This window comes from Babylonia areolata, chromosome 5 (assembly GCF_041734735.1).
Source record: "Babylonia areolata isolate BAREFJ2019XMU chromosome 5, ASM4173473v1, whole genome shotgun sequence".
NCBI classification, from domain to species: Eukaryota; Metazoa; Mollusca; class Gastropoda; order Neogastropoda; family Buccinidae; genus Babylonia; species Babylonia areolata.
In genome coordinates this window covers 25,586,793-25,601,184 of record NC_134880.1, presented here as the reverse complement: position 1 = coordinate 25,601,184, position 14,392 = coordinate 25,586,793, and the positions used below count along the sequence as shown (strand labels likewise).

At 47.4% G+C, this 14,392-nt stretch overlaps 1 protein-coding gene across 2 annotated transcripts in view; it reads right to left on the bottom strand.

Annotated features, from left to right (window-relative positions):
- LOC143281999 (uncharacterized) overlaps positions 1 to 2,130 on the bottom strand; it is a 24,772-nt gene extending 22,642 nt beyond the window's left edge. For both annotated transcript variants that reach the window (XR_013055201.1, XM_076587388.1), the window contains exons 1-2: positions 1,651 to 2,130; positions 369 to 423 (exon numbers count right to left, since the gene is read on the bottom strand). Coding sequence is in view for 1 of the 2 variants with exons in the window: in XM_076587388.1 (XP_076443503.1) it covers positions 369 to 423; positions 1,651 to 2,013 (418 nt within the window). In the remaining variant the exon portion in view is untranslated. The remainder of the gene's footprint in view (positions 1 to 368; positions 424 to 1,650) is intronic.
- Between the last annotated feature and the right edge of the window lie 12,262 nt (positions 2,131 to 14,392).

The following is a 14,392-nucleotide window of genomic DNA, read 5'->3' as shown; positions in this document are numbered from 1 at the left end:
CAATACTCAGACACATGGTACAGTGGGCTAATTACAGGCTGATTGATTGCTGGTTGGTTGGACTTTTTTTCTTTTTCTTTTTGTGAGGGTACATTAATTGGTAGGCAGTTCGGTCAGGCTGATGGGATGGGATGGTGAGTGAATGCTTCAGTGACAAAATCAATTGAATGGATTCTGTGACCCTTCTCAACAGCTTCTTTCTTTCTCCTCCTTCTATGCTGACTGCTTTAATTAAAGACAGAAAACAGTGCAGGGAACAGTCTATCACACTCTATTAGTCTATACAGAAAAAGTATACACCAAACATATGCATCATAATGCATCATTGCATGTACACTTTTTTTCTTTTCTTTTTTTTAATACAGTACCTGCAACAGAACTCTTTTCTTGTTTGACATTTTCTGCATCCTTTTTGGCTGCCTCCTGCACAGATAATGATGATGATGATGATATTATTATTAAAGAATGATGATGATGATGATGATGAAGATATTTTTAATTTGCCAATTACCAAACATTCAATAGAATTATCTGTATTCACTATCAGTATCACTCAGCATCAGTATCATTTACAAATATCATCAAAGTCAATTCATACTTCAATTTTGTCCACTTTCTTCATGAAACTGTCCTATAAACCAAACCACAGGGGATCTCAAACCTTACTCAGTTACTGATGAAAAGATAATACACAGGACACTCACATTCTTATTTCTAGCTTTCTAATCACATTGGACATGTTCACCTTCTGTGTCGATCATCTAGGCACAGAAAGTGAACAGGTCATTAGATCAGTATATATCGTATCTTTTCTATTCCCCCTCTGGGAGAAAGGGGAATGGAATGTGGAGAGAGGGAGCAACGCTAATAGGCAAAGACAGGCAGAGGGAGAGGAACAATAGAGACATACAGAGAAGACAACATAATACAAAATTTGTTAACTGTAATGATAACTGATAATGCACTCAGGTGCTGTTGTTGTTTTTTTCATCCAGTCCCCACCACAGTCTACACTCCAAATTGTAAAACTTAAAGTGAGAGAGAAGGAGAGAGAGAGAAAAGACAGACAGACAGACGGAGAGAGAGAGAAGAGAGACAGACAGATGGAGAGAGAAAGAGAGGGAGTGAGAGAGAAAGGGGTGAGAGAAAGAGAGAGGGGTGAGAGAGAGCGAGAGAGAGAGGATAGGGCTTAGGTTTGTAAGTAGACAAAATACATGCACAACAGACTTATGTACATTCTGCTTTCAGTAAATAAAAGCTAAAAGAAAACTTATGTATAATGCTTACTAGTGATAGAAATAAAGCAATGCAGATAGTGAGATACAATTCAAATTTGGAGGGAGGGTGGGGATGGGGGGAGAGAGAGAGTGAGAGAGAGAAAGTGAGAGAGAGAGAGAGACTGTGTGTGTGTGTGTGTGTGTATGTGTGTGTGTGCGAGAGCGTGTGTGTGTGTCCATGCGCACATACATGTACATATGTACATACAGGAGAGACGGAGAGGGAGAGAGAGAGATGGACAGACTGTGTGTTTGTGTGTGTGTGTGTGTGTGTGTGTTTGCGTGCGTGCGTGCGTGCGCGCGCGCGCGCGCGCGTGTATGTATGCGATTGTGCGTGTCCTGTGAGTGGGTGCTGAGAAGAAGATTGAATTACCGTTTCTTCCTGAGCCTTCTTCAACTCGTCGTTCAGAGAGTTGACTTTGTTGGACGATTCAGTCAGCTTCTGCTGTGTCTCACCCACTTTGGCCTCCATCTGCACCACCTTGGCCTTCTGTTCATCCAGCTGTTTCACCAAATCCCCGGCTTGTTTCTCCGCCGCTAAATGCTTGTCCGACGCTGTACGAAAATCGAGTTGCAATGTTTCAAGTTCGTTTGAAAGATCTCCATTTTTGACGGAAAGACTCCAGTAGTTGTAGGCCAGAAATGCCATCACAATCAAAAGTGCAAACACTAAGAAAGATGACGATCTGGATGAACGCATGTTTCCACGTCCGCTTGAACTGCCGGCTTTCTCCATTTATAATTTCGAGCCAAAGAGCCTGAAAACAAAAATATCGAGTTGACTTTTTTGTGTACACGTTGCGACGCTGCGTGTCACTATCCTGTCAGCTTTCCGTTTCTCGTGCGGCAAGCAATGAAGTGCGGACCAATAAAAACGGTGAGGAAAAGTTGGATCTGTTTGCAGGTCCGTGGTTGACATGTGGCGTGCGCGCGCACGCACACACACACACACACACACAAGCAACAACAATAATGATTGTAATACCAACAACAACAACAGTAATGATAATAATAATAATAATAGTGATAATAATGATAATGATAAAGTATATCTAAGATATCTATCTATCTGTTTGAAGGTCCGCGGTCGTAATCAGTGTTGCGCTTCAGGTCAGTTAAAAAAAAAAAGAAAAAAAAAAGGTTTACGTTTACACGTTACCCAACAAGACGATAACTTTTTTTTTTTTTATAATTTTTTATCAGGAACTGAAGAGTAGTTTGGACGAACTTCTCCCACAGTTGATTGAAAAATGCACACACACACACACACACACACACACACTGACATGCACGACACGTCATCAAGATGACGATGATGACAATCAGCTACCTCAAAGGGACCTGATGATTTGACTTGACTTGCACGTGGTTGAGTCCTTGTTACAAGCACGTTCCAAGCTAACATTTTAACTTTGCATGCGTGGCTACTGAGCAGTTCCCTGACTCGGAGGTCTATTGAATGCACTGGGGGTCCAGTCGTCAGTAAACTGATATATGGCAGGTCCCTCTGTCCAATGGCTGTCAAGGCGTCTTTTGAAGGTGGCGACTGATGGAACTGTGACCACCTGATCTGGAAGTTAATCAGTTCCATGCTGAGACCACCCTGTGTGAGAAGTTGCCCCTAACGTTAAGGTGAAACCTGTTCTTTGACAGCTTCATGGAGTTGCCCGGCTCGGCCGGGATGTTTAGCGTACGTGTCAGCCGGATAGCTGGAACTCAGTGTGGGTCTATCGGTGGGGTAATGCCCGTTGAGGTATTTATACACTTCGATCAGGTCTCCCCTCTCGTCTGTGCTCTAGACTGGGTAATATTAACCACCTCAGTCTCTCAGGGTACGGTCTGTCCTTGATGTGGCTGAGAACTTGAGTTTCGTGGCTCATCTCTGAACGTCACAGTCTTCAACATCAAGAGAGGGTATTTGATTGAGGCTGCCAGACGCAGTATCCGTACTCCAAAAGTGGTCTGACCAGGCTCAGTCGATCTTGTGCATTATGTAAAGGTCTTTTCTGTGAGGTGATCGAAAGATCGGCGTATATCGCGTCTAGTATTATACCGTCCACCTATACGACTGATTTGTCTTTGCCACCGCGTGCAGTTGACTGTGCCACATGCTGCTTGAATGCCAGTTTTCTGTCTGTCAGTTGTGACTCCGAGATCCTTTTCTGCCTCGCTTTCTGCTAGCCTGGCTCAGCCTGGATGGACTGGCATCAGTCAGTCGTGCTAAAGAACGGTTTGAAAACGTGACGCCGATCGAGAGGTTTAAAAGGCCCAAATCCAAACGGGAACAAATCCGGTGAGCGGAAAAAGAAAACAAAGAAATCTAAGGAGGTGGTTGCTACTTCACTGGAAAGAAATGTCAACCAACAGTGCAACAGTCGCTCAATCCAGTACAGGGACTGTTCTCAACAAATTCATTGGGCATGTTCTGAATTACTGTGACGTACCTGTGTACCAGCTCAGTCGGATTGTTTATAAAAACAAATAGAAAATGTACATCAGTGTCGAGAATGTGCCGAACTGCATATTGATGATTCCGATTTGTTCAGTACTGGACATCAACACAACTTGACAAGTCTCCAACACTAAAGTGGACAGTCGCCCGCAAATCGGAACACCATTTCTCAAGTCTAGCAAGCAAGGCAAGTTTATTTCAAGATCTGCATTGGCAATCGGATTTATTGTCTTTCAGAGCCGAATGTGCCGAACTGCATACTGATCATGATTCCGATTTATAACTGGGCATCAACACAACTTGACAATCTCCAACAAAAATGGACAGTCACCCGCAGATCGTAACGCCATTTCTCTAGCATGTCTAGGAAGGCAATAATTTGTAGACACAGACTTGATAAGTTTGTGAGATTTAATATATCTCAGAAAAGATCGACGAAGTTACAAAAACGTTACTCAAGACAACAACAAGGGACGGAACTCTTAATCCTAACAACAGACAAGGAAGATAACTACCAAAAGAAACTCGAATGACGTAAGTTCCGCGAGTCGCTACACTACTCCCTTCCCAGCGGAGTACAACTACGTAGTGAAATGTTTGAAAATCTTGAAAACAACAAAACTGAATTCAGAGTCATCGAAATCTTGGTGGCAGGCGTGAAATGCACCCTGAACGTGTTGCGACTGGAGGATGATCTCTGGTAGGACATGATGATGGTTTGATGGATGGTTCTGCAGACTCTGCTGCAGAGGATGTTGTCTTTGGTGATGACGGTGAAACGTCAGTACCAGGGGAAACCACAGTCTTGCGCTCTGAAGTGAAGGGTGGCGTGACAAAAGCAGCTTTGAGACAGTCCACAGACACCTTCTTTGTACGGCCCTTGATGTCAAGGGTGTAAAACTTGTCATCAGTGTCCATGATGCGGTATGGGCCGTCATAGGGTCGTTGGAGTGGGTGGCTGTGGGCATCGTGTCTGACATACACGAACCCAGTGGAGGCCAGGTTTGAAGGAACGTAGACAGGCTGCTTTCCATGGTATGTTGGAGCTGGTGGTAGCAGAGTACGCATGGTTTGTTGCAGATGTTTGACGAACATCGAGTCTGGTTCCATGGTGCGTGCATCCAATGGTTGAAGAAATTCACCTGGAAGGTGAAGAGTTGAGCCATAGACAAGTTCAGCAGGGGAACATCCAGGGTCCACCCGCCAGGAAGAACGTATCCCCAAAAGGACCAAGGGCAGTTCATTAAACCAGTTAGGGGTGGTAGTACGTGCCTTGAGTGCTGCCTTCAGTTGACGGTGAAAATGTTCAACAATGCCATTTGCCTGTGGATGGTAGGCTGTGGTTGTGTGAACTTCGACGCCCAAAAGTTTGTTGCACTCAGCCCAGAGCACTGAGGTGAACTGTTTTCCTCCATCAGAGGTAATGTCCTCGGGAACACAAAACCTGGCAATCCAGTGATGTACAAGAGCAGTAGCACAAGTAGAGGCATGGGCGTCAGGAAGAGGAATGGTCGATGATGGTGAACAGGTAGGTCATACCTTGAGTGGCCGGCAGTGGTCCTACAAGGTCCACATGAAGACTGCAAAACCTGGCAGTTGGAGGTGGGTGTTCCACCAGTGGTGCCCGTGTGTGTCGATGAATCTTGGAGGACTGACAGGGATGGCATTCCTTGCACCATTTGCGGATGTCGCGCTTCATGCCATGCCACACAAAGCTTTGGGTGATGGCTTGTTGTGTGGGTCGTGGACCTGCATGAGAGAGTCCATGGATTTGATCAAAAACTGGGCGAGTTCAGGAAGTTGGCAAAACTGGGCGTGTGACACCAGTGGATGTATCACACAGAACAGTTGATGTACCAAACTGGATGTCTTGAAGTTTGAAGCCAGTGGTAGCTGTTCGATAGGAGTCCATCTCACCAGACTGGACTTGGTCTTGAGCAAGTTGACTGAAGCTGCTAATGGAGAAACAGCTCTGTTCCTCAGAGTTGGAGTTGATGCTGAAGCGTGAAAAGGCATCAGCTACAACACTGAACTTGCCAGTGATGTACTGGATGTCAGTGGTGAACTCAGCTATGTAGGAGAGGTGTCTCGTTTGTCAAGGAGAGCGTTCAGTTTGACTCCTGAGTGCAGACACTAGTGGCTTGTGGTCAGTGTACAGTGTGAAAGGTTGTCCCTCCAGAAAGTGTCTGAAATGTTTGATCGCGCTGTAGGCTGCCAGAAGCTCACGATCGAAGGTGCTGTATTTCTTCTCTGTTTCAGAAAGTTTTCGAGAGAAGAAAGCGAGAGGTACCCAGGACTGACCCTGTTTCTGTTCAAGCTGGGCACCCAAAGCTGTGTTGGAAGCGTCGACTGTAAGGCTTGTAGGTGCATCTAGATGAGGATGATGTAGAAGCACAACTTCTTTCAGAGCTTCCTTGGCTTTTTCAAAAGCAGTTTGACAAGGCTCAGACCACTGAATAGTTTGTCCTTTACCACTTGCCTGAGCGTGGAGTGGGGCTAGAATGTTGACAACATGTGGAATGAAACGATGATAGTAGTTCATCATTCCAAGGAACCTTTGAAGAGCTGAGCGATCAGTGGGGGGAGCGCAGTCTTGAAGAGCAGCCACTTGGTCTGGAAGTGAACGTATTCCCTGAGCAGTGACGCGGTGGCCAAGGAAATCCAGCTCACAAACACCAAAGACATACTTAGCTTTGTTGATAACCAGTCCATTAGCGGAAAGTAGCTGGAAAAGTTGACTGAGGTGTTCGAGGTGTTCTTTGTGTGAGTGACTGGCCACAAGAATGTCATCAATGTAGACAAAGGTGAACGGTATGTCCCGAAGGATGCCATCCATCAGTCGCTGGAATGCCTGAGCAGCATTCTTGAGGTTGAAGGGCATGCGAATGAACTCCCAGAGTCCGAAAGGTGTGATGATGGCTGTTTTTTTGCAACAGAAGATGATGCCATAGGAATTTGATGGTAGCCCCTGACCAAATCAATCTTGGAGAAGATTTTGCATCCTGTGAGGATATTGTTGAAATCTTGGATATGAGGCAAAGGATAGCGATCATCTTTGGTAGCAGCATTCAGTTGTCTGTAGTCACCATGGGGTCGCCATTGGTCCTCCGCTTTGGGAACCACATGGAGGGGTGAAGACCACGGTGAGTTTGACCGACGTATGATGCCCATCTGTTCCATCTTCAAGAATTCAGCTTTTGCAGCAGTCAGTTTTTCTGGACTCAGGCGTCGAGCACGAGCATGGACTGGCGGTCCATGTGTAATGATGTGATGTTCCACACCATGTTTATTGATGGTAGAGTCAAAACGTGGAATGAGTAACTCTGGGAACTGATGGAGAAGGCCAGAGTACTCGTTGTGTGGATGAAGTGATAGACCTGCAAGGGTCATGGAGGAATCAGTGCTTTTGAGGAAAACAGAGGCATTGTCAAGGGACAGAAGGTGCTTGCCCTTGAGGTCGATGATAAGTTCATGAGCAATGAAGAAATGAGCACCAAGAATGGGGCAAGTAACATCAGCGAGATGAAACTCGTGTGTGTACACATGATTGGGCTTAATTTCCAAGGGGATGTTGTGTTTGCCCCAGGTTTTAGTGAACGTTCCATTAGCAGCAGAGAGTGGTATGGAAGGTGGATTGGTCTTGCGGTTCTGTGGAGAGGCTGGATAAACTGACACGTCAGCGCCACTGTCAATCAAGAAAGATTGGCCAGTGCGTCGATCATAAACTGAATACGTGTTGGAACTGGAAACGCCGGCCGCAAACATTTTAACGGCCGGCACTGGCGTTTCCCTGGGATGATGCACCTTAGTTGCTTGGTTTGGAAAGCAGTGATGCGAATTTGCAGCCAGGCTGACAGCGGCGGGCATCTCAGTGGTCCAAATCTCTGGTGGTAGAAGCACACGGAAGACGAACTGGTTGTGCTACGCTGTGAAGGAGCAGAGCGTCGCTTTTCTTTTTGAAAGGCAAAGACAGTCTTTTCCCATGGTGGTGCAACCACATTCTGATCAGAGAGCAGTTTCATGTTTGTGTTTTGTGTTTCTGATGGTGCCATGGAGACCTGTTGTACACCGGCAGTACGTGACTCCCAGATGCGGTCTGCTGCCTCAGCAAGTGTGTCTGTGTCTGTGATGTTGTGTCCTGATAAAATGCTTCGAATGTCAGATGGAAGGTTTGCCAGGAACAATGCACGTTTTAGTGTTTGGGGGTCGTCGTTGAGGGCGTTGATCTTCCGCAAGAGAGCAGTAGGGCGTTTGTCACCAAGTCCATTGAGATTGAGGAGTTCAGCATCATCTGGTTTCTGCTGTGTGATAAAGTCAAAAATTCAAGAACAAATGCATCACCAAATGACGTCAAATTACACTCGGAAACAACAAAAGCTGCTCATAACATGTCTAAATCCCCCAGCAACAAAGGCCATGGACAAAAGACTACAACCATGAACTGGGGTGGTAAATAATGGGGATTTAAAAGACTAACGAATTAAAGGGATTAAAAGAATGAAATGACTGAAAGATCACTGCACAGGCCAGGGACAAAAAGAGGCCAGTCACAAAGTGTTTTCTATTATTACAATAATTAAGAGGGAAGAAGAAAAGAAGACAGTGCATTTAAAAGACACAAACGAATGCCATAAGGACATTGACAAACACAAGTGGATAGTAAGCACTGTATGTATACAGATTAGCATGGAATGACTACTAGTACTACTGGGTTTAGAATTAGCAACAACATAACGAATGCGTACATGCATGAAAACCAAACACTGACAGCAAATAACATTTCTAATACATTCAGATAATACGTAGTAAATGTGGTTAATGCTAATTGACTGAAAGTACACTGGCAGTGCAGATCATGTGATGCTTACGGTGTCAAAGGGACTGAAATGAAACAGTTATCATGCAGCACTATACCAGATTAAGCAATATAGGATTAGCATGAAAGCTGAATTACAAAAAAAGTGTTACCAGACTGAGATACATATCAGATGGTTTTAACCAATAGCTGATAATAATCCAATATTATCCTGTAATCATTACAGCAGAGTACTACACACACATTCATCATCATGGCCTGGCTTCGCTGACGAAGATCTAGGAAGGGCGTTGTCCACGTCTGATGCAGGCACGCTCATGGCTGACAAGGCCAATGCGGGAAAAGCAGAGTCGGCCGCAGCGGTTGCAAGGGAAAGTCTGGTCTGGGTTCGCGGCTGCAGCGTCGTGGTTCTTCCTCCTTCTGCGTTTGTCCTCAAGGCTGGCCCTGCGGTTGTTTTCGAAGGAGGAGACAGCTTGGTGGATGGTGCGTCGCCAGGTCTCTCGATCAGCGGCTACTGCGGACCACTGGCGATGGTCAATGTGACAGGCACCGAGAGCTTTCTTCAAGGAGTCTTTGTATCTCTTCTTGGGTGCTCCTCTGTCACGGTGGCCAGTGGACAGTTCGCCATACAGCGCGATCTTGGGCAGGCGGTGGTCCTCCATCCTGGACACGTGCCCTGCCCAACGTAGCTGGGTCTTTAGCAGCACTGCCTCGATGCTGATAGTCTTTGCCTGCTCCAGGACCTCGACATTTGTGATGTAGTCACTCCAGTGGATGCTGAGGATGGTGCGAAGGCAGCGCTGGTGAAAGCGATCAAGCAGTCGTATGTGGTGCCGGTAGGTGACCCAGGTTTCGGAGCCATACAACAGGGTGGGCAGTACAACAGCTCTGTACACGCTGATCTTTGTGTCTTTCTTCAGGTGTTTATTGTTCCATACTCTCTTGTACAGCCTGCCGAATGCGCTGTTTGCCTTTGCAAGTCTGTTGTCGATCTCCTTGTCGATCTTGGCGTCAGACGAGATGGTGCAGCCTAGGTAGCTGAACTGGTGGACCGACTTCAGCTCTGTCTCACCGATGTTGATGTGAGGAGCGTGGGATTCTTCCCGTGGGGCAGGCTGGTGGAGAACTTCCGTCTTTTTCAGACTGACTTCTAGGCCGAAGAGCTGCGCAGCCTCTGCGAAGCAGGACGTTATACGCTGCAGGGCCGCTTCTGTATGGGCGACGAGGGCAGCATCGTCGGCAAACAGAAGCTCTCTGATGAGTTGCTCCAGTGTCTTGGTGTGGGCCTGTAGCCGCCTCAGGTTGAATAGGCTGCCATCAGTGCGGTATCTGATGAAGATACCGTCGTCGTCGCCAAGATCTTCAGTGGCCTGTTGGAGCATCATGCTGAAGAAGATCGTGAAGAGGGTCGGCGCGAGGACACAACCTTGTTTCACTCCATTTCCAATTGGGAAGGGCTCCGAAAGGTCGTTGCTGTGTCTGACCTGTCCACGCTGTTCCTCATGTAGTTGGATGACCATGCTGAGGAATTTTGGGGGGCATCCTAGACGTTTCATGATCTCCCACAGACCTTTTCTGCTCACGGTGTCGAAAGCTTTCGTGAGATCGACGAATGTCGCATACAGTCCTTTGTTCTGTTCCCGACATTTTTCTTGTAGCTGTCTGAGAACGAAGACCATGTCAGTGGTGCCTCTGTTGGCTCTAAAGCCACACTGACTCTCTGGGAGATGTTCTTCGGCGATAGTAGGCACCAGCCGATTTAGGAGGACTCTGGCGAGGATCTTGCCTGCGATGGAGAGCAGAGTTATCCCCCTGTAGTTGGAGCAGTCCGACTTTTCTCCCTTGTTTTTATACAGGGTGATGATGACTGCGTCACGGAGGTCCTGTGGTAGTTTGCCTTGCTCCCAGCAGCAGACAAAGAGGTTGTGGAGTTTGGAGTGTAGTGCTGGGCCTCCATTCTTCCACGCCTCCGGCGGAATTCCGTCAACCCCTGCTGCCTTGCCACATTTCAGCTGTTCAATGGCCTTGACAGTCTCTTCTAGGGTTGGTAGCTCGTCCAGTTGTAATTTCACTGGCTGTTGTGGGATGCGGAGAATTGCCGAGTCTTGAACCGTGCGGTTGGCGCTGAAGAGGGCCTGGAAATGTTCCGACCACCTGTTCAGGATCGACGTCTTGTCTGTGAAGAGCGCCTGGCCGTCTGCGCTGCGCAAAGGACTCTGGACCTGGTATGAGGGACCGTACACCGCCTTCAAGGCTTCGTATAAGCCCCGGTAGTCACCAGTGTCTGCACAAAGCTGAGCCCTCTCTGCCAGGTTGGTCCACCACCCATTTTGAATCTCACGAAGCTTGCGCTGGAGGTTGCTGCATATGAGCCGGAAGGTTGCTTTCTTCACCGGACAAGACGGTTGTGCAAGGTGAGCCTGGTGGGCTGATCTCTTCTTCGCCAGCAATTCTTGGATCTCCTGGTTGTTTTCGTCAAACCAGTCCTTGTTCTTTTTCGACGAGAACCCTAGGACTTCTTCAGAGGACTGCAGGATGGCTGATTTCAGCTGTGCCCATAGTGCTTCTGGAGAGGGGTCTGTGGGGCAACTGGGGTCTTCAAGTTTGTCCTGAAGCTTCGCCTGGAATTCAGCTTTCACTTCAGCTGACTGAAAGTTGCCGACCTGGAATTTCTTCCTAGGAGCTCCTCCTTTCTTTGGTTTGGGCTTGAAGTGGAGCCTGAGCTTGCTGCGGACGAGGCGGTGGTCAGTATGACACTCCGCGCTGGGCATCACTCGGGTGTGTAGGACGTCTCGTACGTCTCTCTGGCGCATCAGGATGTAATCAATGAGGTGCCAATGTTTGGACCGAGGATGCATCCACGTTGTCTTCAGGCTGTCCTTCTGCTGGAAAATGGTGTTGGTGATGGTAAATTGCTGTTCTGCACAGAACTCGAGAAGAAGGCGCCCATTGTCGTTGCAATTACCAACGCCATGCTTGCCAAGGACTCCTTTCCAGGCTTCTGAATCTTGGCCAACTCTGGCATTGAAGTCGCCAAGGATGATGACCTTGTCGTCAGCAGGGGTGTTCTGAACGAGGTTGCACAGATCAGTGTAAAACTTGACCTTTTCTGTGGGGTCCGCTTGGAGGGTTGGAGCGTACACGTCAGGTCAGGTCTCTACCTGCCACAGGTACCATGTAACCCTGTGCTACCTGTCACATGTGGGCAGATGGAGCTCGACAGCCTGGGAAGGCAGTCCATCTAAGACAAGGAAAAGTCTGAAGTAAAACCCATGAAGTGCTAAGGAATGCAGGACAGTCTCGACATGCATTGACCCTGGGTCCATGGCCATGTCCCGACTTTCAGTAGCCGCGCCCCCGTGCCTCCGAGGAAGGTTTCTGAGCCAGAGGCTAGGACAAGGACAGTCTGATATAAAACCTACGACCTGAGGACCTCACTGTCACCGTCCCAGCTTGCTAGGCTATGGCAGATGAACCACGGGTGTAAAGGGTGGGGCCAGTACTGTGCACACTGCACTCCACCTAAAAATTCCATTGCGCAGGCTTGAAGGACATGTCCACGTCCGCGCCACCAACTATTCCAAGTCCTGCAGCGATGGGAAAGGGGCGAAAACGGCAGGTGGAAGATGTCACTGGAAGCCGCAGTTCCAATCCTGCATGCAGGCGGTTCAGGATATTGGTCGCCTGATTGTTGACCCGGAGGTGACAGCATCACTCGGCAGCACCCTGAACGACCAAGCAGCCTTTTCTAGGGACAGCACTGCTTGCTCCACACGGAGAGGGGCCTAGAAAAGGTGGTCCAAACAAATGCTCATCTCCATACCCCCCAGTTGGCTAGCCGCGGTCAACGGGCATCTCCAAACGCGGTCGAACAACAATAGAGAAGAAAAGGCCGGCACCTGCCTCACAATTAGGTGCAAAAGGACTAAAGGTAGCATGCTGGAACATCAGAACCATGCGTGACTCTGCAGACAGCAACCACCCAGAAAGGCGTTCCGCTCTAGTCGCACACGAACTTCCGAGACTGAACATTGACATTGCTGCCGTCAGCGAAGTCCGCTTTGCAGGGGAAGGCAGCCTCCAGGAACACGGCGCTGGGTACACCCTCTACTGGTCAGGCAAGCCAGAGACCGAGAGACGCCTTTATGGCGTAGGCTTTATGGTCAGGAGCACCATTGCCTCCAAGCTTGAAAAGTTGTTACACACACATTACAGAAAACTAAACACACGAAAACTGCGGAGCAGGTAGATCTGAGTCAGTACAAGAACTGAGGAACACTTAATTAACACTATAGCAGTACTTCTATTCATAATCAAAAAGTCAACCACTGCTTGCTCTCCTTGAATACAGGACAACGCCCATTGACAACCTACCCCTTTTAAATTGCTGATGGGCCGCCAGCTTCGCTCTGTCCTGCCAGCAACAGAACACCAACTGAAACCAACAACGGTCGAACTTGAGAAAGTGATTGACCAGAAACAACAAATGCAGGAAAGACAGAAGAAATATCATGACTGTTCAACACGCCCATTACCAGCACTGACGAAAATCTGGTGACAAAGTTTTTGTTCAGTTGTCAAAAGGTGAAAAATGGCAACCAGCGCGTCTGTCACCAAACAAAACAAAACAACGAGGTCCTACCACATTAGGACACCTGATGGCCGGACCTATAGAAGAAATCGACGCTTGCTGAGGCTGAACCAGACCCCATCAACCAATGTGACTCACTCCGAACATTCGTGTTATACAACTAATGAACCACTTATTTTCCAGATCCAGAGCCAGATGAGGATCAAAATGAAAGCGAAACCAACTCTCCACTACCAGAAGATGCGAAGGCTTCATGCACCAACACCTTCAAAACAAGATGTAACCGACCAGTGAAAACCCCCACTCAAATCAGACTTGTAAAAACAATTCATTTCCGCAAAAGAAAGGGAGATGTAACACTTGACGACATCGTTCGCGGTGTGCAATCTTTGACAACAGTGACTTCCCTTAGTAATTAAGGCGCTGGGTACTTTCCCTGGATTTGCTTACAAGCAACGGTTGGGACCAAGTCGCCGGCAACCTGCCGAAGTTATTAGATAGCAACGCACACACTAAATAATCACATAAACACATAGACATTTTCAGATGGACCGGCTCAGTAACAGTAATATTTGGAGTCGGCAATAAAGCGGTGCTCACAAAACTACTGATTTCAAACTGATTAAAACTGCGCGACGTAGGTATATACCTACACCATGCCTAAACATCGACTCTGTCTGTCTGTCTGTCTCTCTCTCAGAGTCGCTCTCCCCTCCATCTCTTTCCAACATACTGTATACAAGCAACTGCACCTCAGTTAATGACATATTCGGTAGAAATACATTTTTAAAACTGAACATCATAACGATAAAGTCACGGTTGATATGATGAGGCTGACAGCCCCGCAAATTTCCGTTGTTTAGTTTCAACGGTACGTTCATTCGGTTATAAACATGAACGGATATGCAAAAGAATCCGTTATACTGAGACAACAAGACATAAACGACTTCAAATAGAAGGGAGATTTTTTTTTTCCCCCAGGCGGGATGGGGCCTGTAGGGAGTAGGAGAGAGAGAGAGAGAGAGAGAGAGAGAGAGAGAGAGAGAGAGAGAGAGAGAGAGAGAGAGAGAGAATTGAATAAATTTAATTTTCTGAGGTTATTAACGGTAATTTGACAGTTACAACACGAGCTAGAGGAGAATGAGAAGAGAGAAAAAAATCAAGGGGGAGAAAGGGCGAGAGAGAGAGAGAGAGAGAGAGAGGGGGGGGGGAGGGAGAAAGAAAGAGAGATTACAAGACATGAAAATCAGCATAAT